The sequence below is a fragment of the Ammospiza nelsoni genome, chromosome 3 (assembly GCF_027579445.1).
Source record: "Ammospiza nelsoni isolate bAmmNel1 chromosome 3, bAmmNel1.pri, whole genome shotgun sequence".
In the NCBI taxonomy this organism is placed as follows: Eukaryota; Metazoa; Chordata; class Aves; order Passeriformes; family Passerellidae; genus Ammospiza; species Ammospiza nelsoni.
Genome location: NC_080635.1, coordinates 86,623,842 through 86,649,036, shown reverse-complemented (window position 1 = coordinate 86,649,036; position 25,195 = coordinate 86,623,842). Strand labels below are relative to the sequence as shown.

The 25,195-nt window shown below is 35.2% G+C and overlaps 1 protein-coding gene across 1 annotated transcript in view; it reads left to right on the top strand.

The window, feature by feature from the left end:
• Window positions 1-25,195, top strand: part of CSMD1 (CUB and Sushi multiple domains 1) — a 1,067,119-nt gene that overhangs the window by 911,458 nt on the left and 130,466 nt on the right. The window contains exons 34-39 of the mRNA XM_059468452.1: window positions 4,758-4,961; window positions 6,155-6,279; window positions 6,893-6,989; window positions 11,294-11,398; window positions 20,623-20,741; window positions 24,429-24,498. Coding sequence (XP_059324435.1) covers window positions 4,758-4,961; window positions 6,155-6,279; window positions 6,893-6,989; window positions 11,294-11,398; window positions 20,623-20,741; window positions 24,429-24,498 — 720 coding nt within the window. The remainder of the gene's footprint in view (window positions 1-4,757; window positions 4,962-6,154; window positions 6,280-6,892; window positions 6,990-11,293; window positions 11,399-20,622; window positions 20,742-24,428; window positions 24,499-25,195) is intronic.

Below are 25,195 nucleotides of genomic sequence, written 5' to 3'. Positions count from 1 at the left end.
CTAAATAAATATTGAGCCTTCCAAAATATTAGAGTCAGGTATGTTGATATATGCTAAGAACAATCACGTGCAAGAAGACTGGGATTTTTTTCAGGCTTTCTTATGCTTGTCTTCCTGCTATGACATCACCTAAGAAACAAGAGCCTCTATTTTTTATAACTCAGGCTGCAGCAGTACAAAGTTCCTTCCTTAAAAAGTAATTGCCTTTCTACAATCCAAATATTGATGGGGTTTTAATATTTATCTTTTTTACTTGTTACACAATACATGAACTAGTTTATTAGGTCAATTGATATTTTAAAGTGGATTATTAAGAAAGTTAGTATACTAGGATGAAGAAGATGACAAAAATAAGAGTAAAAGAAGATTGTGGCTTTAACAATCAAGTTGATCTAATTTGTGACAAAAATTAAATGCACAGCCACACATTGCCTGCCAAATGTAATTAGAGAGCAGAACTAAGTCTGTTAGTATTACTTTTTATATGTGCTACCACAACACATTATGTCCTCTTTAAAACAGACATCCTGGAGAGGTGATCGATGCCCTGAGCCTGTCAGTGTTGAAGAGGTATTTGAAAAATGCCCTTAATAACATGTTTTAACTTGGTCAGTCCTGAATTGGAAAGGCAGTTGGATGATTGCTGTTGGTCTCTTCCAACTGAAATAATCTTGGAGGCGTTTCAGCTGAGCTGTCAGTTTTGTCAGCTTTTAAAGAAACAGACCTTTTTTCCTAACTTTTTATAGACATTAGAAACTATGCTAAGTTTTTACATTAACTATTTAAATCCCATTTTAAGCAGTGTGAGGAGGTAAGGAACCGCCTTACTTTCTTGTTATCTATAGCTTGCATTGCATCTTTTCTTAAGGCAGTTCTTTTTAAAACCGAAGAGGGGAGGGAGGGGGAGAGGGGGATTAAAAAAATGTGATTTTCTATCTTTAGCATTTCTTGTCTCATAGTAACCATTAACAGAGTATTAGTAAAACTCATGAAAAACTGAGCAAAATGTCAATTTTAAATGTCATTGAGTGTTTCTTGCTGGCAATAGAATAATTTGATACAACTGTAGCCATGGATGTTTCTGGCTGTCAGGGCTGATCTCAGTAAAATGTCAGCTTTTGGTCTGAAAAAGTATTTCTGGTATGTGAACTAATTCAAGAGTAAACTGCTAGTAAACTGCCCTTACATTTGCTATCATGTCAGAGTTAGCTTGCTCACAGGAAAATAACTTTCATAAGGGAATATTATAATGAAACCAGATGATCTAGCATTCTGTGTTGAGAGGTGCTAAAAGGTCTAGTTACACAAAAATAAGTGTAGATTACTAGTGCATGTATGCAAATTTCCCAATTTATTACTATTACTGAAAGTCGTAGGATGTTCTTAAATCTGACTTTATAAGTATCCTTTGTCTGCACAGCTGTTGTAGGTATTCTCCACATGTGGTTGCTAGGCAAGGATTAGAGAAATAGGAAGGATTTTTTTTTCTATAGTTTCCTCTCTTTTAAAAATTTGAGTAAAAATTATATAAGGAAAAATGGTATTCCCATAGGAAGCTGAGCAAGAGTTTCTTTCACACAATGAATGGAAAGTACTCCAGGAGCAATGCTGAAATTTTCAGTCAGTTCATGTAGCCTCTTAGGTAAGACAGATAACCTTTGGACATGTGAGAAGCTAAAAGTTTAACTAGCAGGTGGCTGAGGTGGTGGCCTGTGTGGGAGGAGGCCTTGAGCCACCATGAGCCATTCGCAAACAGCATCCTGTGGAGCTGCTATAAGCCACCTCTCACGTGCCTACATTCCCACTAGTCAGAGTTACGTGTGGTGCCTCAGAAATATTTGAGCGTGACAACTGCTTTGGGGCAGAGGTGCTCCTGGGCAGTGCTGCTGGAGATGCTGCTGGAGGGATTGTTGGAGGTGCTCTTGGGAAGAGGCACTCCTGCCAAAGGCTTGTACTTCTGAAGGGGCTGTGGCCTGTGGAGCACACCTGCTGGAGGGAGAACACCCCAGAGGGGTTGGCAGCCTGTGAAAGTACTATTCTGCGCTAGGGGACATCTTTGAGGAACTGTAGCCCATGGATGACTCATGCTACAGGAGAAACATTCAGAAACAGAATGATGTGGAAACCTGAAGAAGCAAAAAGGAAGAGAAAGATGAGTAAAATGCTAAATAGATTTTTAGGGGAGGTGGGGAAAAGCAGAAAGATAGCACATACCCCAACTTCCTGTGCTGCCTCTCACCTCATTGGTGCAACAAAGATGGACACAAGAAGTAGAGAAAAAGGAGGAGAAGACAGGTGTTTGAAGTTGAACCTGAGCCTGATGAGAATGAAGTAAAACTGTTTAATTAACTTGATTGATTTTTTGTGTCCTCTTTCTTTTTAGTTCCTGAATCAGTGATCAGAAGCTTGTGTAAAATTGGTAACAAATTAAGCATAATTAAGTTTTAATTTCCTGAATATAAACTGCTTTGTCCACAAGAATATACTGAGCCCTTTTCTGTCACATAATTGTGAATTATTTATCTCATGACCAAAATGCCCATTTGAACAAGGAGGCCTGACCAAGGGATGGATAATGCTGAATTACATGGCAGAAGTTGTAGTGCCAAGCATATAGGCTGTTAGTCCAAATAAAAGAGCAAAAAAGAGCCAGCTGTGTTGGCTGAATTGACCTGGCAGTCTGCATCTGACCTGCGGGTTATCATCAGGAAAAACTGTGACTGTGAAATCCTTGAAGTATGGTTTCATCATTTTCCTTCCACAAGTGCAGAAGGGTTTCCTGACAGGGTTAGAACTGCATGCGGGAACAAGTTTCATAGAGCATCTGTGTGATACTGAGGTCCTGTTGGGAACTTAATGACAAATTCCTATTTATTTGAACAAAGGCAGGTATATTAAGTTTGCTGAAAGGTAAGTTGTTTGTTTAAGCTGTGTAAGGTGTTTAAATATTTTAAAAAACATAATAAAATGGATTTTCTTTTGTTTTGCCATATTGTGCATTTACCCAGGAGTATGCTAGTTTACCTCTGACCGTTCTTTATATCCTGAGTACATTTTAAAACTTTCTGTAGCTTTCAAGGTTAAAATCTGCAACCAACCAACATACTAATTTAGAAGAAAAATACATATTACAATTTGTCTCACTTTGTCTGACTAATCAATTCATTGCATATTATAAAAAAGAGAACGTATTTTTCTATTATTGATGGTATTGGTTATTTCTAAATCTTTTTAGACAAAGCTTTTCTCTACATTCAGTAATACTTGGGCAAGCCTAACTGCTATATATGGTAGCAATGCTTAAACTGGTAGAACACAATGTAATAATAAATGACAACTTTCATTGTTCTGCTAAAATGGTGTTGCATGTTAAATGCTAGATTCAAGATAAAATTGATTTCAATTACTGTTCCGAATCCAACTTGTTAAGAAATGTTAATTTTTAGAGCATTTACAAGTACCTAAAACTTAATTATGATTCTGAGTGGAGCAAATGACAGTATAAAAAAATAGGATGAGTGTAAAGTTATCAATATTAAAATAAGTGTGTATAAGCTCTATACACCTTGTCTTTTACTTGGCAACCGGCATAGCTGAGCAGGTGTGGTGGGGGTGTGTTCAGTTGTGCCCATGAACAGATAGAAACTCTTTCATTCTTACAGGTCAGCAAAGGAATTTAAACATAATACCGTAAAATAAAACTAAATATAGCTATGATTCTGTTTACATTAGCGAGCCAGAAGCACCATGCTTGGAAATCTTCCAGGAGTAAAGTGTAACACTCACCTTCTTTTTTTCTTTTCTCCTTCCTGGTGCCATTTTGTGTCATTTACTTAAGGACTAAATGGCAGACAATTTTTGTGGTGTTACTTATTCATATCTAGATGCAGTGTCACTCTAATTCTTGAACAAACAAAGCTGATGAAACAAAGCTTTTGAACATGCTGCTCACACAGAAAAATTTCATATATTTAATGAGATTATTTTTAATTTACCTTTATTTTATTATACTGTAAAACATAGATGATATTGCACACTGTCATTTCTATATAAATTGTTTTTAAATTGGCATTTATTAGCTAACTGCAAAATGATATGTAGTAAGAGCAAGTTTTATATATGAGCAACAGGCACAATAGCAAAAGTTAGTAGGCATAAAAAATGCCTGTTATCAGGAAGTGTTTATAAATAATGAAGCCAAAGGTGAAACTATCCCATGAACTTCAAATGAATGTTATTATTTTGCTCTTTATATATTGCTTGCAGTCTTTTAACTGTTCTTGTATCACATCAGATTTATGAATTCCCATAAATCATAGGCAGTATATTGGTAAAAATAATTGTTGGTAAAAATAATTTTCTAAGTTATTATGCTTTCTGTATATCTGATTAGCTACACCATAAAATTTTTTCTCCATATTTATTAAATGAAGTAGGAGGTAGATGTAGCGTTCTGTCATTGAAGAGGGCCACAGAAACACCCACTGATCTTCTCGTGCCTGAAGCTGTACATCCAAAGTCAAAATGTCTCTGAGCTGCCACGGCACTCATATGACTGTACACAGGCACAGCCCAAAACCGCATTCCAGCTAACAGCCATGAAAGCACTAGTCCATTCTTTGAGAATACAGAAGCAGAGAACATAACATGAATTAAGCTCTGTCCTATAAGAAACAATCAGCATTTTTACTAGCCTGGTTTTTTTATTATGACTGTCATTTGTGTTCCTGACTTTATATTTTTCTCTCTGTATGCAGCTGTTCCACGCACAAGCGATACACAGTGTAGCTCAGTTCCAGAGCCTAGGTATGGAAGGAGAATTGGCTCTGAGTTTTCAGCAGGCTCTGTTGTTCGGTTTGAGTGTAGTCCTGGCTATCTGCTACAAGGCTCAAAAGCCATCCGATGTCAGTCTGTGCCAAATGCCTTAGCTCAGTGGAACGACACAGTACCAAGCTGTGTAGGTAAGCAATTACATTTACATTGTCTGTTCTGTCACATGTCTCTGAATTAGCATTCAGGAATTGTTTCAGAAAATAGTATTTAACCCATATATTCACTCTCCTTCGATTAATATCAGTCATGCCCAATTTAAAAGAGCAGTTTTCCATATCAAGAAATAATTGAGTACCAGCTGGCTCATAGGCAGTATATTGTTTCATATAATGACTTAGATTATATGAACAAGTGTGATACACATTTTCTTGAACAGTCATTATTTTCATGACTTATCTACAGCTTGAAATAGAAGACAGAATTTAATTCTCCAGAAGTGTCTTTACCTGTTTTATAAGGCAGTGCTTGTGTATTTCTATCACACATAGGATAATGATCTCTTTTTTCAAGCAAAAGCATAATGTACATTGAATGATGATAGCATTTTTAAGAATAACTAATTTTCTTTAGTCTGTCAATAGACCAGCACTGAAATAATGTTTAGCACTAATTTTTTTTTTTTGTAAACATTGAAATATTTTTACATTCTCCCTATTTGGATTTTTATTCAAAAGTTGCTATTCCTAAGAATTTACTCTAGCATTAATTAGAGTGTTCTAAAAATAAATGCAGGTATCCTATTTTCTGCATATTCTTTTGGGGTTTTTTTTGTTCTGGTTTTTTTTGCTTTTTTTTGTTTGTTTGTATGTTTGGTTTTTTTTGGGGGGGGGGTTATGTTTTTTGTTGTTGTTGTTCTGTTTTCCTGAACTTTAATGAACCAAATGTGTATACACTAAAAAACATTCAATGACCTACACCACTTCATTCACTAGATTCAATATTGGAACTATCTTGGGCTGTGGGTAAATTCACATGATTTCTGTCCATCATGATTGTGTTTAATGTTATGTCTTTACAGTTTGTTGTTACTCTAAGTAAGAGATGATAAGCCTCTGCTGCTGTGCTGCTCTAGGCTGCACACATGCAAAATGAAGTTCATTTCTAAATTGTTTATTCGGGCAGGTTGTATGTTATGCTGGATATCATTGATATATTTTAGATAAGATGCATTCTAAGTTCAGATGATTGCTTCATGTCTATGTGTTTATGCTACAAAAGCAGATTATTATAATTATCTTGATCTTAGTAAAATTATTATTACATTTCTGTTGTCTAAAGTGGTTTAAGTTGTGTAATGATTTGTGCTAATACTTTCTTTCAGTGCCATGCAGTGGGAATTTTACTGAGCGCAGAGGTACTATTCTTTCACCAGGTTACCCTGAACCTTATGGTAACAGCTTGAATTGTGTGTGGAAAATCATAGTGACTGAGGGATCAGGTATTCAGGCAAGTCTGTATTCTGTCAAGCATGGAATATTAAGTACTTTGTTTGTTTATTTCTCTAAAAATTTCATGAATTCATAATCCTATAATTGGGGAGTGGGGTACTTGAAATATTAGTGCTTCGGATTTCTCATTATTGTTTTTTGGTTAGCTTTATTTATGTTACTTTATTTTCACATAGGGGTATGAATGAGAAGTGATTAACAAACAGTTTTCTGTTTTAATTGTGTAGTATATTGAAAGCAGGTCCCGATCCTTCAATCTGATATGCAAATACCAACTCTTTCTATCTGCCAGGGTATTACTGAGTCCTTGAGAGTGCTGCAGCTATCTTCACTATCTGTTCATTTACACTTTGAGTAATTATTCAAAATGATGCAACACATGTGCAAAATCCTTCTTACTTACCTCGTGTCATATTTTCTAAAAGTTAACACAATGCAAAAAGTGAATATTGATTTTTCATTTACGTTCCTTTCACTGATATGTCTTTTGTTTGGATCTCTTATTTTTATTTTCTTTGCTATGTGTTCTTTTTTCATTTTGCTGGTTTTAGAACATTTAAAGATGCACATGGCTTTTTGGCCTAAAGAAGTTCTGTGGTCCTGTTTTATAGATCCAGGTCATCAGCTTTGCCACTGAACATAATTGGGACTCCCTTGAAATATACGATGGTGGAGATATGACAGCACCGCGTCTTGGGAGCTTTTCAGGTTAGGATATGCCATGAATTAAAGATACAATTATATATATATAGATATGTATGTGAGGGAACATGTCTTTATTTGTTCACACATATTGATAAGGAGCATATATTCATAATTTCTGATACCATTATGAATTGTTCTTTCTTTTAGAAGGAGACTTCAGGTGACGTAAGGATGTCAATATTCAAATTCAAAGAGATTTTCAGAAGAAAATAGGACACTAAAATGTTTAACTTTGATTAGTGGAATTTGGTTGATAATACTTTCAAAAAAAATCCTTTCTTTTATCTTTCCTGCCCCTCACATATTAGACATTCTTGGATATAAATTGGTACTGACATTCAAGGAACTTCCCTTGATGGCTTTGACTTAACTTATCCTTATTAGCCTGCCTTTCTCATGAAAAAGATGAAGCATTCAATCTTCATCTAAACTCACCAGACCTCACAGAACAAACTGATTTAATACGACTGGAATATAAAAAAAACCCCAGTAATTATTTGTATAAAATACATCAAGCACATATACTTTTTCTCTCTATATGAGACTTTTTAATAGAAAACGTGTGTTCTGTAAAAGAAGCAGAAAGGGATTAGATCATGAATAATAAGCCAGACTCATGATTACTGCTCGGATTCTGATGTAGCTAAAGCAGATGGATTTTTGCCTCAGGTGATTTCACAAACTTTTGAAGTATAGATGCATACTAGATTAGTAAGGAAATGAAGAATCAACTGAAAAATTTACTGGTTAACACAATGCCATAAGGTGTGGCATATCCCTTTGGTCAGTTAAGGGCAGCTGTCCTGGCTGTGTCGCCTCCCAGATTCTTGGCTACCCCCAGCCTCCTCACTTCTTAGATAGCTACACAGACTTTCACACTTTGAGTGTAATGTCTGCCTCTTGAATGAGATTCATTACTCTTTGCTGCCATTGCTGATAGTTGAAAGGGATACAATCTTCTGTAATAATACCATAATGGAATATTTAAGTATGAATCCTATCAGTCCTTATTCCTTTATAAGCCTTTAGACAAAACTTGTATGCTTTTACTGACTCCTAGGAGAGCTGCCTATTTTCCAGACTACAGATTCTCAATCAAAAGTCTAAGAAGTCTGTAAGACTCCCAGTATCCTGCCATGGTATCTGTCTATGTGAGCATTAGATATCTACACATCTCTAGTATGGAGTGTGGATACCTACACTTAAGCTGTCATCAATGATATCTGCTTCTGCCCTTTAAGTACCATTTCTCTCTATTGACAGTAAAGGAAGTCCAAAACAATTAGGACACTACATCTGGTTACCACACTGAAACATATCTTCCATGCTTCATATTCCCAATCCCAGAAAAGGCAGAGGTTAGCAAGTGAACAGTAGAATTCCAGTTAGATCATAGGATCATAAAATCATAGAACAATCCAGGCTGGAAAGGACTTCACAAGACCATTTAGTTCAACCTTTTGTAAGAAAGGAAACCTAGATGATATTGTCCAGTACTCTGTCCAGTTGTATTTTCAAAACCTCCAGTGGTGGAGACTCTGCCATGTCACCTGAGTGGTTGCTGCATGGCATGGTGGTTCCCATGGTAAAAACATTCTTTCCAATGTTAATATGAAGCATTGCCCTGTGCATCTTGGACCTCTTGCCCAAGGATAAGAGGTGTCTTATCCTTGCAGCTCCCAGTGAAGTGAGGAGCCCTTTAGGTACTGGAATACTGTGATAAGGTCCCCTCTGAGCCTTCTTTTCTGCAGGAAGAAGAGACCTAACCCTTTTGGTCTTTTCTCACAGGGTAGGTTCTCCAGCCTTTTATCATTGTTATGGTCCTCCTTTGGACATCTCCAGTCTGTCCTTGTCTTTCTTGCGTTGTGAGAACCAGAATGGAACACAACACTCCACACACAGCCTGACAAAGTGCTGAGAGGAGCAGTATGATTGCTTCTCTATCTCTGCTAGTAATGCTGCTCTGGGTGCAGCTCAGGAACCTATTTGACTTCTTTGCTGCAGCAGTGCACTGCTGATTCATATTCAGCTTCTCCACTGCGACAGTCCCAGGTCCTTTCAGTTGCTCTCCAGTCACACAAATCCTAGCCTGTAGCAGGCTCTTTTGCTTATTCTAACAGACCTGCAGGGCTTTGCACTTGTCTCTGTTAAAGTTCATACCATTCTTACTAGTCTACTCTTTCAGTCTCTCCAGGTCTCTCTGATGTCAGCCCCTCCACTCAGTTCAGTGTCAGCAGCAAACTTGGTGAGAGTGCTTTCAATCCTACCACACAAATAATTTCTGAAGATACTGAAACTGTGTGGGGACCACTATCAGTCCCTGGGGTTTCCATTTGTGACAGATAGCCATCCTGAATGATTCCCTTGAAAGAAGCAATTATGAGAATTTAAAACCAGCCTCTTTTATTTCCCACAGTACAATAGGATCTACCTTCTCATCTTAATGATTATCACCCTTTAAGAAAGTAAAAGACTGGTGGTAAATGTTACCAGGTCCTAAAAAGGAACAGAACTGCCAAGTGACACTTGTTCATTAAAAAGTATAATAGTAATTGTGAGTTAACATCCTCATTGTTACAGGACACCTTAAACATCCTTAAATATATTTCAAATCCTTTATCAGTACTGTTGAGGAATACAGGTGGTGCTGGTAGCTGCGTGAGCAGCTGCAATTCAAGCTGCTCATGGAGCTCTGGGTGGTGCAGCCAGAGGCAAGAAGCCTTGAACCTTGCGCAGCAAAGGGCCTGGGGAAATGTAGTTCAGCCTCGTGAGAGGACACTCAAAGACATGGCAGGAACTGAGGAATAGGGAAGAAGATACTTTTGTGAGTGATGAGACTGTGAGGGTGAAAAAGCCCACAGATTTCCTGGCTGGGATTCTCCCTGGAAGCATCAGCTGGAGCTGTTTCAGTGTAAGTGCACTGTGAATAAATGGCTTTATGGAATGAGATATTTGAGAATCTGCTGCAGGAGACCCAGGGTGGAATCTGTGACGAAGCCTGGTCTGACTGTGGGGGTGGGGTGTGCAGGCAGTGAAACGGGGACTCATCAGATCCCTGGAGCTGCCTGCTGGGAATGGGCTCTGGTCCCTGCTGTGAAGGTCTTTGGCAGTGGGAGTGTGACCAGCCTGTCTGGATGGTCAGACAGGGAGGTTTCCTTAACAGATACTAAGAACAGTCCTTCTTCCAGGGAGATGCTTCACTGTTTTCTGTACTCCAGGGTACTATTGTGTGATGTCATTGCTCTGTGCTGTCTGAATTTGGATACTTTGAGTCTCTGTGTCAAACAGTAAACACCTTCCTTAAAGACCAGCTTGTCATGTTTCAGCTCCTCCAGTTATATCAAGATTTTGCTTAATTCATTTTTAGTTTTAGAAGTATTTACCAGTTCCTAGTTTAGATTGTAGACTTAGGAAGATAATTCTTTTCAGCACGTCTTAAGCCCAAATTTCAGACTTATACCTAGGCTGCTGACAGTTACTTTAGAAACAGAAAATGCCCCACAGGAAATGAGAATTTTACTTATGCATCCACCATTAAAGTTTATAAGTTACTTGATACTGTCTTTGAGGGTAATCATAGAAAATGATGTAATTTTTATCCTCAGTAAGTCTTCTGGCTTTAGACAGTAGAATATGAGTTACATGGTATCATGTGATAATAAAGTACCTGTTTGTCAGACTTAGCAATTCTAGTGGCAAAGAATGCATCCAGAGTTAGTGACAAGTTTGTGTAACACACAAAGCAAGCAGTTTTATTATGGATATTTGAATTAGGAAAAGCTGCATGTTGTTTTGGGGTTTTATTTAATCTGTTGCACCTGTTTCTTAATTTTTCGTCATATCCTCTGAATTAGCATAAGTGGTTGAAATATTATTGTGGGAAGAAGGTGTGGAGTATATACAAAAAAATCTGGACTTCTTTGTTCTGAATTGCAGGTTTTATAGAAATGTGAGGAAACAGGAAAATGGCAGTTGAGCTTGTCATCATAATCCAGTCTTTTATTTATGTGATTTTTTTTTTCTCTTTACATCTCTTTTTACTCTGTCCAAGTCAATAAGGCTGCCTCTAAACATGATGGGATCTTGTTTGATTGTACTTACTCTTATTCCCTCTTATTGTTGGGCTTGTAATCAAACTTTTCCTGCAACTTCAGGAGAAAAACAAGACAGAACACAGCAAAATATCTGATTCCCCTGAAGAGAATGAGAAGAAAATAAGCCTGTCTGATTCAGTCCTGGTTATGTCTTTTCTATACGAAACTCGGATCAGCATTCTATAGTTCATTCCATAACTTTTATTTTTCCAGGTACAACTGTGCCAGCATTGTTGAATAGCACCTCCAATCAACTTTACCTTCATTTTCACTCTGACATTAGTGTGGCAGCAGCTGGTTTTCATCTGGAATACAAAAGTAAGACTCCTAGTTTTTTGAAACTTACTCAGGAAAAGCATGCATATTAAAAGGGAAACAGATGTTTTACTTTATTTTTCTTTTTTGCTTTCTTGTTTGGGTGGTTTTTTTTTGTTTGTTTGGTTTTTGGTTTTTTTGTTTTTTTGTTTTTTTTTTTTTTTCCTGAGTACTAAGCCTTGTATAAGTGGTATTTATTAAACTGAAATTTAAAATGAAGTGACATTTGAAATTGATGGAAAACCGCTTTCACAAATTAGCATCACATAACAAATCAACCTGGCAATTCAAAACAGCATTTTTTAAATGTGAGTTTTAATATTGATGTGGGTTTTCTTAACTTATTTCAGCTTAGTTCAGAAATTTAGGTGACCAAAAAGAAAAAAGTAGGAGTGAATTTCCCTGCTTGAAAATAGATAAAACCAGAGAAAATAGCATATTTTTTCCTAATCATATGTGCATTTATGTATGCCTTGTCGTTATTTTCTTTCCTTCAAATTATTTTCTCAACAAATTGCTATAATTGCAAAAAACCAACATTTTAATCCCAGAGCTAGAAGAAAACACAACAGTTACCTTGGTAAATCATTGGCATTATAAACAGAATAACCTAACAACTTTTATGGCAAATTCTGCTATATATCAACTTTTTGTATGTTTTCTGAGAAACTTCATTCTAAAATACAGAGCTGTGGAGTTATAAACATGTGGATTACCTCCCCATAACTTAAAATAATATAGAATAATAGTTACACATAGCTCATGCGATTTTAATTGGAAGTAGGTATTGCTGAGAATAGTCTACTATTTATAAAGTACAATGATGAATCGAGTGTCTGATGACTGCTTAGATGTAGGTCACAAAGAAAATCCTTATAATATTTGAATCATCCTCTCCTTTTTCAAAGGCCATTCAAGAACTTTTTGAAAATGGAGTTAGCTTTTATATTTCATTTAGTCCAAGAATAATATCTAAAAATGGTAATGTTGTTTTCAATGTTTTGAAGAAGTACACAGAAGTAAATAAACATGGATGATTTTTAATAAGTTCTATTTAGGATTGAAATAGAAAATTGTAAAGAAAATATAAAGCTGAAAGAATTTGAAAGACTAGATTTTCAGCTCATAATAAATATTTGAATATGACTGTAGTCACGAGTTAGTCCTATGTTTTCATTTAATTCCCTGCACATTTCAAGTATTTATATGCACGTATGTTATATGAGTTATTTTGATACAATCAAAATTCTAGAGGTGATGTAGAATGCAAATAGGAATATTACCTCTGCAGGAATTTTCTTAGAATCTACTATTTTGAGAAAGAATTTTTTTGTTTGGTTGTTTTTGGTTTTATTTTTGACTGGAGACTCCTCCCCCACAGTTTTTCCTCCTGCAGTATTTCTCTTTGACCTACAGTGAAACTATAATTCCATATGAAGCATAAATAAGTACACATTAATTCTAGAAAGTCATAGAATGAACATTTAACATTTTCATATTTTACTGTATCAGTTTTATTTTCTCTGCAACTCAACTCCTGAAAAAAAATCTGTTCTGTTAACAAGTAAAATCACTTAGATTTATACTTTTGTTTGTCTCTTAAGTGCCAATTTCCCCACTGTGCTCTGTTAAAGCATCAATTGGACTTCAGTGGTGCTAATATTTCAAGGCCAGTGTTTCTTAGAAGTGCACCTCAGTACAGGTCAAGGCAGCAATGTTGAGCTTTCAGAGCTCTTGGTAGTCTGACAGGAAAGAAAAGAATTTGTTTCTTATGTGGCTACGTGGTCTCTTGCAGGGCTAGTAGGACTACAGTACGTCTCTCTGTGTGACTGAACATAGAAACTGAGCAAGTTCCCACAGAAAAAATTTACAGATTTACGTTGAGCAGTCACCTCTTCAGATCAAGAAAAAAGCAGAGAAGGAAATACTTTTCTCTGCAGATATTGCTAGTATTTGATTATGAATTCTGAAGTCTCTGCTTGTTTGGTCACCTAATATTTGAAGCAGCATCTGAAAAATAAATACCTTTGGTTCAGAAGGCAATCTAAAATTTGGAATAAAACATCATTTTGCTAAAGGGTTGTGTTAATAAAGAAAATACAAAAATATCACCTATCTGGGAAAAAAGCATTCAATGTGAAATGCTATGTTAGAACATCAGATACTTTCAATAAATGTAAAAAAAAATATTAAATAAGGAGAAATATATGAATAGTCATATACTCATAGAATATGCTGAGTTATAAGGAACCCATTGGGATCATTGAATCCAACTCCTGGCCCTGCACACCTGCATTGTTTGTTTGTCCCTTTATTCTTTCTAGATAAAATGCTTTGCAGATGTAACTTTCAGGTATAATCAACTCCTAAAAATGACATTAATCTATTAAAAAGTTTCTGAAAGAAGGTTGTGAGGACAGTGAAGGGCCTTGAGGAGAAGCTGTGTGAGGAGCAGCTGAGGGTTCTTGGTCTCTTCAGCCTGGAGGACACTGAGGGGAGACTTCACTGCAGTCACAGCTCCTTGTGAGGTGAAGAGGAGGGACATACACTGATCTCTGCTCTGTGGTGACAGTGACAGAACCAAGGGAATGGCCTGAAGCTGTGTCAGGGGAGGTGTAGGTTGGATATCAGGAAAAAATTCTTCACCCAGAGTGTGGTTGGGCACTGGAACAGCTCCCCAGGGCAGTGGTCACAGCACCAAGTCTGACAGAGCTCAAGAAGCATTTGGAGAATTCTCTCAGTCACACAGTGTGACTCTTGGGATGTCCTGTGCAGAGCAAAGAGTAGGATTTGATGATCCTTTTGGGTCCCTTCCAAATAAGCGTATTCTGTGAGTCTGTGATATAATTAATTCTCTAGGGGAAAGACAGTTAGGAATTAGAGTGAAGACAATTAGTTTTCCTGCTATAGATACTAACAGAAAATATCAATTGACATTAAGAAGCTGTTCAGCACCTTGAGTCCAAATTTCAAATCCAAATCCTACATCAGCAGACTACAGCAGGGATAGAAGACATTAAGTGGACCTAGTGGTGTTTAATCTAGCCTTACCTTTTACATAAATTACAAATTAGAATAATAGCTGAAACTGCTCTAAAATAACCATTACAGTATTCTGCAGAACCCTGATGTCCTTATATAAAAAGTCTTCATTACAGCATTAGAAAGTGAGACTTATTTAGGAACATTCCCTTCATCACAGAAGAAATTCTAAGGAACAAGGCGCAACAGAGGAAAGTGTCCTTAAGGCGCTACTAAATTGTTTACTCACAATAAAAACTATGCCTCTACAACTTGCACATCATATTTTAGAATAAATGGAGAACTATTTCTATTTAGAAGATATTTCACCAGTGTAAATGCTATAAACATGCCTGAGTTTGGATCACTATGTAGGGAAAACTTTACTTCAGTAAGATATATTTAATTTGCTATCATTTGATCACATATATTCTACATTGTATATTGTTTTGAAGTAACTTTATAGAAATTCGTAAATGCTTTATGCAAGTTTCATCAGCTGATGAAAGCTTATTCAAATCATAAATATTTCAAGATAATTCAAATGTTCGAATAAGAATAGCTATATTTCTTGAAACATTTTCTTCCTTTTAACAATGTCTTTCTCTTGCCCTGTCCATTTGCAAGTTTTTTCTATGTATGTCTTTATTTTCATGGGAAAGATCTGGACAGTGTGCTCCTGCAAACCTAAATCTACGTCTAATCTACACAGTGCGTAGGTTTCCTTTGTAGCCTTCAAGAACACACAAGTCTTAAGGCAAATAATATAACTTTGCCAATTACTTTAGGATGTTTTTGTGTTAGACATTAATAATGTAAAAGTTCATTTGCCCAAGTTAAGTGGTCTACTGAATTTGTATGCTAAAGTCAGATTGATGACTTAGATTTTTTTTCCTTTGTTTCATTGTTATTTGTTGGGGTTTTTTTGCTCTTTTATTTGTTTGGGTTTTGGTTCTGTTTTTATTTTCAAGTCAGATACACAAATTCATATTAAAATAAATAATTGATCAGTGCCTTAGAAAAATTTCCTTGTAGTCACAACAGAATTGTAAGTATTGTTGAGGACTACTGTGTGGTTTCCTGTTATTTCACAAGGGCTGTAGGTTTTCAAACTGGTTGCAGCAACCTGTGGTTAACAAAGCAGTAAAATATGCAACAGGTTACTGTAGAAAATATGAGAATTAATAATTTAACTAATCCTTCATATGCACGTGCTAGAATCAATAACAAACATAATTATTTTCACTACCACCAGCAAGTCAAATCAAAGAGTGTTTTGTTGCATTCCTAATATGTACAACAGTAGGAAGAATAAATATCCCTTTTATTTGATTTAATTACTTTTAATATAATGAATGAAGGAATCAACTATCCAAATGGTTTGTTCTGGAAATGTGACTGTTTAATTCCACTGCATTTGTGACCACCAATCTTTTAAGCTTGGTCTTAAAACCTCATGTATTTATTCAGTGGTAGTTTAAATGTTTTCCTTAATATTCAAACAAATGAAAAAAAATAAAAAGTCTGGAAATAATTGCTTTTCTCCACATGCTGCTTGGACTTCTCATTTAGAGTCAAGTTTGTTTTAGTAAAAACTGAATATATGCTGAATATTGATATATAGGTTTAGGCCACCTTTTTAAATTCCTATAAGTATCTATCTATCTATCTATCTATCTATCTATCTATCTATCTATCTATCTAATCTATCTCAACAAATTAAGAGGTTAGAATTAGATTTTTCAGTAAAAATGTTCTTCTATGTAAACAATGTTTTTATAGTGTCATCCAGCTCTACTAACCTGAATTAGGATATATGGCACAGGTCAGCATCACTCATTTTGTGAGCTTTTAGTTTACTGCTATACCAAGAGTATGGACTATGTATGAGAACATAATCTTACTTTTAACCAACATCTCCTTTTCTGAAGCCACTCTATCATGTCTTTTCAAGTGTTGAAGGTTCTTGGCAGCTGAAATAAAAGATTCACTGGTAAGGGAACTAGAGAGCAATTGACTGTCTTTTGTAGTACTTCTCTATCATGAAGATATCTAATAATTTAAAAGATAAAAATCAGACTAGCAGAGAATAAAATATATTCTTCCAAGTAACAGGTTATATTTCAGAGGTTCAGTTTAAGATCTTTCATGCAATTTGGATTTTAGTGTAGCTCTTCGGTGCAAGTCTTTTCTGTTTCCCCATGTTAAAGCAGGTGTGAATCATAAACATGCCATTTTTAATTTAGCAGGTCCTGATCCTGTCAATATATCTGTGCAACTTACTAGATGTTGACAAGAATCTGATCTCTCTGCAGTAACTCATTGAGATAAAGACATTTTCTAGGCTAGTGTCTGAAGCATGAAGTTTTGAAAGGGACAGCTTGGATTTTGATATACACCATCATCAAAAGGGAAAGAGCAATTCACTCCAGCTTGATGTTTGTGATATAGCAAAGCATAATGTGTTCTTGTTAGCTGCATAGTGTGGGAGGAATTGAAAAACGAAAGCTTGATGACTTTTGGTCCAGCTGTCAAGACATTCTTGTGCTGTCCAGTTCTCAGCTTTCTAAAATGGACACTAATGGGCATTCACATTGTCAGATATGCCAGGAAGGATTTTCTTTCTGCCAGCAGTGGCAGTGATGTTTGGACAGAATTTGAGGTAATTGTAGGCATGGATATAATTATTTAAGTAAAGCATATTTGTCTTATGCCACAGCAGAGTCAAGAAAGTGTTTAGCAAACAGTAAGTGGAAGAAGGTCAGGGAGAGGGTTATCACTCTTGACATTGATGTGTTCTATTTTGTACTGCATAGCAGAAGCTGAGCTCTGAAAAGTATGCACTTAAGAAATCTTTGCTCCTTTTTTGATTGCTTGGATTTGACATTTAACATGTTTTCCCTGTGTTAGTGACTGTTCACATACAACCTAGTTTAATAATGTATTTACGAGTCTCTGAATATTTAAGATTCCAAGTTTGTCCTCAGATACCAGAATTTGTTTGCTTTCTCTCAAGCATTCTTCTGATGTTTGGACCTGTTCTAACTAAATTAATTTTCAAACTACACTGGGCTAGTATTATGGAATGGTTGGAAGAACAGAGATTTGAGGATTCAGAATAGTATTTGATTCTGCTTTCAACTTTCTCTTGCTTTTGGGGTAGTAATATTGCTTCTTAATTTCAGGTATATCAAAGAAGTCAAAATGTTTTATGACATTCTATAGAATATTCTATAATTTGCATCATTTTTCAGACCAAAGAAGTAGTGTATACAAAATGTTTTGAAAAGTATAAGCAGCTAGCAGAAAAAAACTTTTTAACATAATTATTAGAATCTGTTAAATATAAATGCACAGTATGCCACAATCTCACTTACATAGAAATTTAATTTGAAGGTTTTTGATTGATCATAGTCTGTTTAAATTCTATATGCTATTCAACCAATGATGGATATAACAAGCACATTAGTAGTGTTGCTGTGCATCCACTGTTACAGCTGTTTCTGTAACTCAGAAAAATATGTAAAAAGTAACTTTAGTCATACAGATCCAAGCCTGTTACTCTCAATATACAGGAATGCTGAGTTCCAAAATACAAATTTCTTGATGACAGGAAGTGAACCTCAAATTTATATTCACAGAATTCAGCAAGTACATAGATATCTGTAAGCAATTTAGTCACTGCATCTTTGTCAGGTGCTTATTTATTTAAAAACAGTTATCTTGGAGCAGATCTTTTTAAATTTTATTTTCTATTCAAGAACGAGAAGGGTGAGAAAATGCAGAAACAAGCGTTGATTTTCTTCAGTTGCATCTGAACACTGGATTTGCAAATTAGTGAACAGCAGTCTGTATATGGTAATTTGAATTACTGAGATGAGGTATTGCATTTCACTTAATGCTGAAACAGTTTGTGTGAATGCATATCACAGCTATTTAGTACCTATACTCCTCAAACTTTCCAGATGCAAATACTTTTATGATATTGTGGAATACAGGCTGATTGACCAAAAGAATTATACTAGTTAACCTGCAGCAAAACCCAAACCATTGAAGTTAATGACAATATCTCCATGATTATTTGGAACATTGCAGTTCCACACAGTGACCACACATGAGATTCCTAGTGGCCATGGAAAGTCACCATAACATCATTTGAAAGTTGATTATATTGGAAGAATATAAAAATTTGTAAATTCTATGACAGAAATTTCTGAAAATCTTTAAAACACATTCATATATTTTCCTAAATTATAAATTCCAGAAGACAAAATAACTGCTTCATGGAGATCCCATTATTTGCAACTATTAAATTTTTCTTTATTTGATAATTTGAAATTTTTTTGTTTGATACTTCTTGCATAATTTGTTATGAAGCCTTTACTTCATACCTTGATGGTTTTCACTCAGAATTTGAACGGCTTGACAATACCTTCAATTCCTGAAAAAAGTGAAATGTAGTGAAACTCAAGGGCACAGGACTAACAAAGAACATTCAGGACCATAGAACTTAATTTCAGGAAAGAAAAAAAATGGCACAGCAATCACAATTTCCTGTGAAAGTATAAAAGCTATTTCAGACTTCCTTGTGCTTTATCAGGAAAAATATATTTACTTCAGCTAAAACTTGGAAAAGAGTGGAATTGTGTGAAATTTTTATTTGTGCATTTAATTTTTGTAAGGCATTTATATTTGAATGATGAAAAGTACATACATAATGGTTTACGGCATAAAGTAAAAATTATGTCTGTATGAAAATGTGTGATCAATATTTCCTGTAAGAAAATTGTATTTCCCGAGAAAGGCTAGGGTCTCAGTGAATAATATCAGATATTGTTTCATGATGAACTATCTGAAGCAACAGACTAACATGTCACATATCAGAATACAGTCAATATTGTCAAATAATGCAATTTCTGTACTAAACACAGTCCAGCTGCACATGCTGTCACCAAACAGGTTAGATTTCATAGGAAGATATTGAGAGTAGTAGTAAGGGGTTTTTTTCCATGCAACTGAATTGAAGGATGCACAGGATCTCATTCAGCAAAGTATCATGTTTCTCTGCTCTTTACAGAATTTTGTGCTGATCAATTCTCAGAATATCTTCTCACACATTATCGAAATTCCATTCTTGGCTTCTATGGATCATATCCTCATAAAACATAAAAAACAACATAAAAATGTTTCAGGAGTAATTTTCTCAAACAAATATTTAACAATTAAAATTGTATTTAAGACGGATATTTGACTTCATAAAAGGTCTTTCACATGAAGGAAATGAGATTCTGTTGTCAGACCATGAACTTACAAATTGCTTCTTCCGGTCCTTGTGTTTGCAAGAAAAATCTTAAAAGCACAGAATTACTTAATCTACTCTCCTGTTTGTCAACTGTCTTGTTCATTTGCAGTATTTTCACTTGGAAAAGTTGATATTTAATTTTCAGTAGTGTTGACTAGCAAACTCCTTATATAGCACACAAGGCAAAACAATGATACGCACTTGACAAAAAGCAGAATTTTGTACTTTAGGTTGCCAAATTAGGTGAACAAATTTAAGAAATTGCTAATAATGGAGAATCTTTGTTAAACTAATATTTTGTTTTCTCACACCTGGCTTAAAAACAATTAAGAACAGACTATCCAGTGACACCTATGCAAATACTGAGTTTTGGATTAAAGTACTAAATTTCAATGTCTAAATGTCTTTATAGTCCATGGAGTTGCCTAAAAATAAGGAACCACCAATAAATTCTGCTCATTTATTGTTGAAAAGAGAGAATATGCATAAAATGTATTCCATTTTTCTCTCTCCACTACCTTCACAAGGATAAAAAAGGACTAAAAAACCCCAGTAAAGCAAAATGAGCAAACAAATAAAACCTATGATTTTTAACAAGCTAAAATCATAATACTGCTTTGGAGACTATAAAACTGTGTAGTGTGTCATAGCAATGTGACCTGGTAATTGGTCACAGTGTATAATCTTTGTGCTTCAGCCATACCACTCATATTCTGTAGAACAGTTGTGAAAACTTCTGTGTTTTAAACAAAATTTCAGTTTATTGTTGAAATTAATTCTTAATTAATGTTTTCTTAAATACCCATAATTCTGTGGAAATAATTCATTAAGGCAGAGAATATCAGTGAAGACCTGCTGTCCACTTATCTATGTTTTTTTCAATCTTTGCCTTTACTTTTTCCAGCTGTAGGTCTTGCTGCCTGTCCAGAACCAGTAATTCCTAGCAATGGGATCAAATCAGGAGATAGATATATGGTGAATGATGTTTTGTCATTTCAGTGTGAGCCAGGATATACATTACAGGTATTTCTTTCTTTCTTTTTTTCTTTGAATAATACACTGTGGAATGATTGCCAGGAATAAAATGCCAAGAGACTGGTCCAAAACATATTCTAATGAAGAGTCTGTAGTGTGTACATAGCGGTGATTTAGGTGGAGCCTATGTGAGTGCTCCCAAATGATAAAGCTACAAAAGTGTGGCATTTCTGTCCCTCAGTAAATCTGGGCTGGGAAATTTTGTCTTAGATCATCAACATACCATTGAGCAGTAAAGGCCATCAAAATGGACACTGAAATAACATGGAGAAAATGTTTTCTCTAGAAAATTTTTATAGTACTATACTATAGAGTGCTGTGTTTCTTCCTTTTGGGGGATTTATTTATCTAGGCTGCTATATAATTGCTTTTCATATAATTGCCAAGAGATGTTTGTTTAGTTCCTCATTGCTGTGATCCTGGTCGCTGCTTCTGCGCTGTTATGACTGAAATATATTTAGGTAAACATCTGATTTATGGCTAAGCTTATAGCAGTGATTTGACAGGAAATAAGTGAAAAAACTAAGCCTATACTAATGGTTTCCTATGGAGATGGGAAATGATCTCCATATAACACAATTAATTTAATATAAAAACCAGCCATCTAATCTCAATCAGCTGTTTAGATTTTTATTGTGACACTAATCAGCCTTACTCCTCCAAGGACTGATTCATACTAAGGTTTCGTGTTAGAACAGGAACTTTACTCTTAAAGTATCATTCTTCATCAGCAATATCAAAAGGTTAACACAGGTATCAAACTTGAAACTGCTTAGATTTATTGGGGTGATCTCTACTTGTATTGCCCATCATACTGCAGACTCTTTTATCCCTACCTTTTTCAACTCTTAGAAATATCTAAATCTTGCATATTGAAAAAGGGCATCATTATTCAGTTTTTAATTACATGGATTAGAAATGGATACATGCTCAAGATACAGCATGATCAAATATTCTGTCTATACTTAAAGTAGTACTGGTGAAACACTGATGTGGAGTGATAACAGTAGGATAGGAATAGTTCAGAAGTGATTGGAATAAGTACAGGACAACTTTTGAAGATATGCATTGTTAGCCCTGGCTTGATGCTTTGGATGTACTCTTACTTACAAAAACAATCAGAATGCAAGTTCATAAATACGGTATTATTATAAAATAATGATACATTTTTTTAGGAGGAGAGCTGCACACAAAAAAACTCTCATCTGTATTAAAGCTAAATTTAAATGCACTGTGTATATCACTATCACAAAACCATATAATGTCTTTTGTCTGTGGGCAGCTCTTATCTGTAGCCCTCTCATATGACTAACTGGACTTTTTCTATATACTTACAGGGATTCTATTATTAAATACTTTCTTAAAATTTCATAGCATATTGTTCCTTAACTGTGTATATTCCAACTGTAAACCTCTTTTTCAATAATCTAAAATTTTAATACTAGCTGTGGAAGCTGACATATGTAAAACCTAGTTTTATGAGCTTGTTCAAAGTGTAAAACAAAGATCTTCAATATCCAAATTCAGTAGAAAATAGTTTGAATATTTTCAAAATATTGATAAAAATTGCTATGCTGTATGGACTCTGCTGTAAGAAAGTTCATATGTATATATATATATAGCATGTTAGTCAGACAGGACAAGTAAAATAGGATCCAAATTAAAGAGAAATAATAATTAAAATAGTGTTCAATGAGGCACAGTATGTTTTCTATTCAACAAATATAGACCAGCATAACTTTTTATAATTTTTTTTTCTCTTTAGCTGTGAATTTATCCTCAATCTTTAGAGAACATATTCACAGCTAGCAATAACAATCAGCTGTGGATTAGTTTATAATTGAGACTTACCAGAAAAGTCATAGAGCTCAAACTACTACCTGGAGATGCATAAGAAACATAATTGCTAGCTGTAGGATTAAGTGTCTCCCCACAGGAGGGAATTTTAAAAGACTGAAATCAGAGTGTGCTCTTGTTGGAAAGAGGCTTGAAGCTAGAGGAATCATTTAATTTTATTTTTCAAAAGATCCTTTATAGGCTATTTAATGTTTTTCCGGACTGTGCTACTTAAATTTCATCTTCCCCCCTTAATTCACATCAGAGAAATGCAATCACAGAAAACTAGAAAAAGAGAATAAAATAAAATAATGCAATCTTGGAAGGCTAGAAAGTGAAACAAGGAATATTGCATTAATTAAATTATTCAAAACTTCATCCATTTTGCAAGTAACTAAGATGACACAGTAAGTGCATGCACTTATTTTCCTTTAGTAATGTAGCTTTTAAGAAAAATATTTTTATTGAATTATCAATTTGGAGTGTTTTTAGAAGAAAAAGACTAATTTACTTTTCATTATTTTAGTGAAAACTGATCCTTTTTTCCTTCCAAGTAATTTTCTGTATGTCTTTTAGTTTGGCTTTCAGAACGTGATTGCCTAAATATACTTAACTAAATGATTAATTAAAGGAGTTTTATTCCATGCAGTTCTATATGAAGTTTATTCAAGGTAGAGTGTAAACATTCCAAATGGTGTGGAAGAAATGTCATCAAATGGATTTTCTTTTATTGCAGTTTACCTATTCATTCTTTTTCTTATTTTTATGAGATTATGATTGCTATGGACAAATAATATTTAAATCAATCTTCATATTATATTGATAAGATGTGCTACCTTACAAAATTTTAGACTCATAATACACCTGATCAAAATAAGCTCAGGATGTTGAGTTTGTATATCCAAATAATCAAAACAGAAACTAAACCCTGTTCTCAGTCCTGTGTCTCAATCTTTGTATCTGTTGCTCTCACTCCTGCCAGTTTATTCAGCTTTTGCATTTCAACAGCAGAATGCATAACCTGAGTATCTCAAAGGACAGAATTGACAAAAAACAAGAATTTTTCTGCTACTGTTAATGGTTTGAACTGTTCCTAGGGAAAACAAAGATGGGAGCATTTTGGTCCTAGGCATTCCCCCTGAGGTATGTGGGACTAGACTGTGCAAACTACAGCCATGCTTTGATTTACTTCCTGCCATCACATGAGTCTGCTTGGTTCCTGTGATTTTTCTTAAAAATAGACAGAGTAAATGAAACATGACAGCTGTATAAAGAGGCACTTGTATTTCTACAGCTGTCTGCCAAGATGTTGCATGAATGCAGTGGGTCATGTTGTGAGGCCATGTGAGAGGTCAAGGCCTGCTGCTATTTGTTGATGGCAGTCTTGGCATGGTCCACATTGAACATCTGTAGTAAGTACATGAGGAACAAATTCCTGTCCGTGTCCGTAGTAATCACGCAGAGCAATGGTTGATTCACTGCAGGTTGCAGCATAAAACTCAACCACTATGCTTGCACTGCAGATGGAACACGCTGGAATTGAAACAGGCAGTGTACTAATCAGATGAGAGCACGTAGCTGCTTCGACTTTTAAGAAATTTTCAAGATACCAGAGGAAGGATGTTTTAGAACATTTATCCAAGAGAAAAATAAGAACATAAAACCTTAACTATTTGAACATAGAGTTTCATTCAAGCAATTATTATGTAGTTGGCTGAAATAAGAACATATATTAACATATATTAATTAGATTATCCAGGAGGTCCTGTGTAGCTCTGTCTCTCAGGAAAGTTCCATAAATGAGTATCTGTAATCTGATATTTTGCCCTTTCCAAACAGGGCCGTTCTCATATTTCTTGTATGCCAGGAACAGTTCGACGCTGGAACTATCCATCTCCTCTCTGCATTGGTATGGAAACCCGTTTTCAGTTTTCTGACTATCAGACTCCTGACCTTGTCATGCCCATTGTTCCTCAACTTAATTCTGCTTATATCAAAACTTTTGAGTTTCCATTTGTATCTATGAAATATGGAAAAAAAAAAGTTAATATTTTTGTCTATAAATGGTTAAATGCTATTTTTAAAAAATATTGTGAGAGTGGGCAAATGCGGAAACCCATATGTTAACCATTGTTTTGCTTTTCCTGAATAATCTGCTTTGAATCAGACTGAATCTTCCTCATGGCATTAAGAGATTCCTTTTACAGTGTACTCAGATTGGAAAACTTAGGCAGTTCATGCAGGGTACCTAGAAGATTTCCTAAAGAAGCAGGCAGTGGAGAGCAGCTCTGAAGCCAAGCCTTCCGGAGTGGTGGAATGAAAAGGAGTTCCAGGGATCCAGGAAACACTGGCTCTTTTCATCTGAGAAAGCTGTTAAATTATGCTGAGTTCAAAAGTAAAGCTAAAAAGCATTTTCCTCTTAGTACATTTAGACCTTAGCCAAACAGATCTGAGTTTTCTGTGTATAGAAAATAATCATCTGCAGTACTTTTTCTTGATTAGACAGAATTTAAGAGAGTCAAGATTCTGCTGTATTTTGGTATGCTCATTTCAAGAAAAAATAGGAAGTGAGGAGTGAGAAGCACATGTCCATCATAATGTACTGT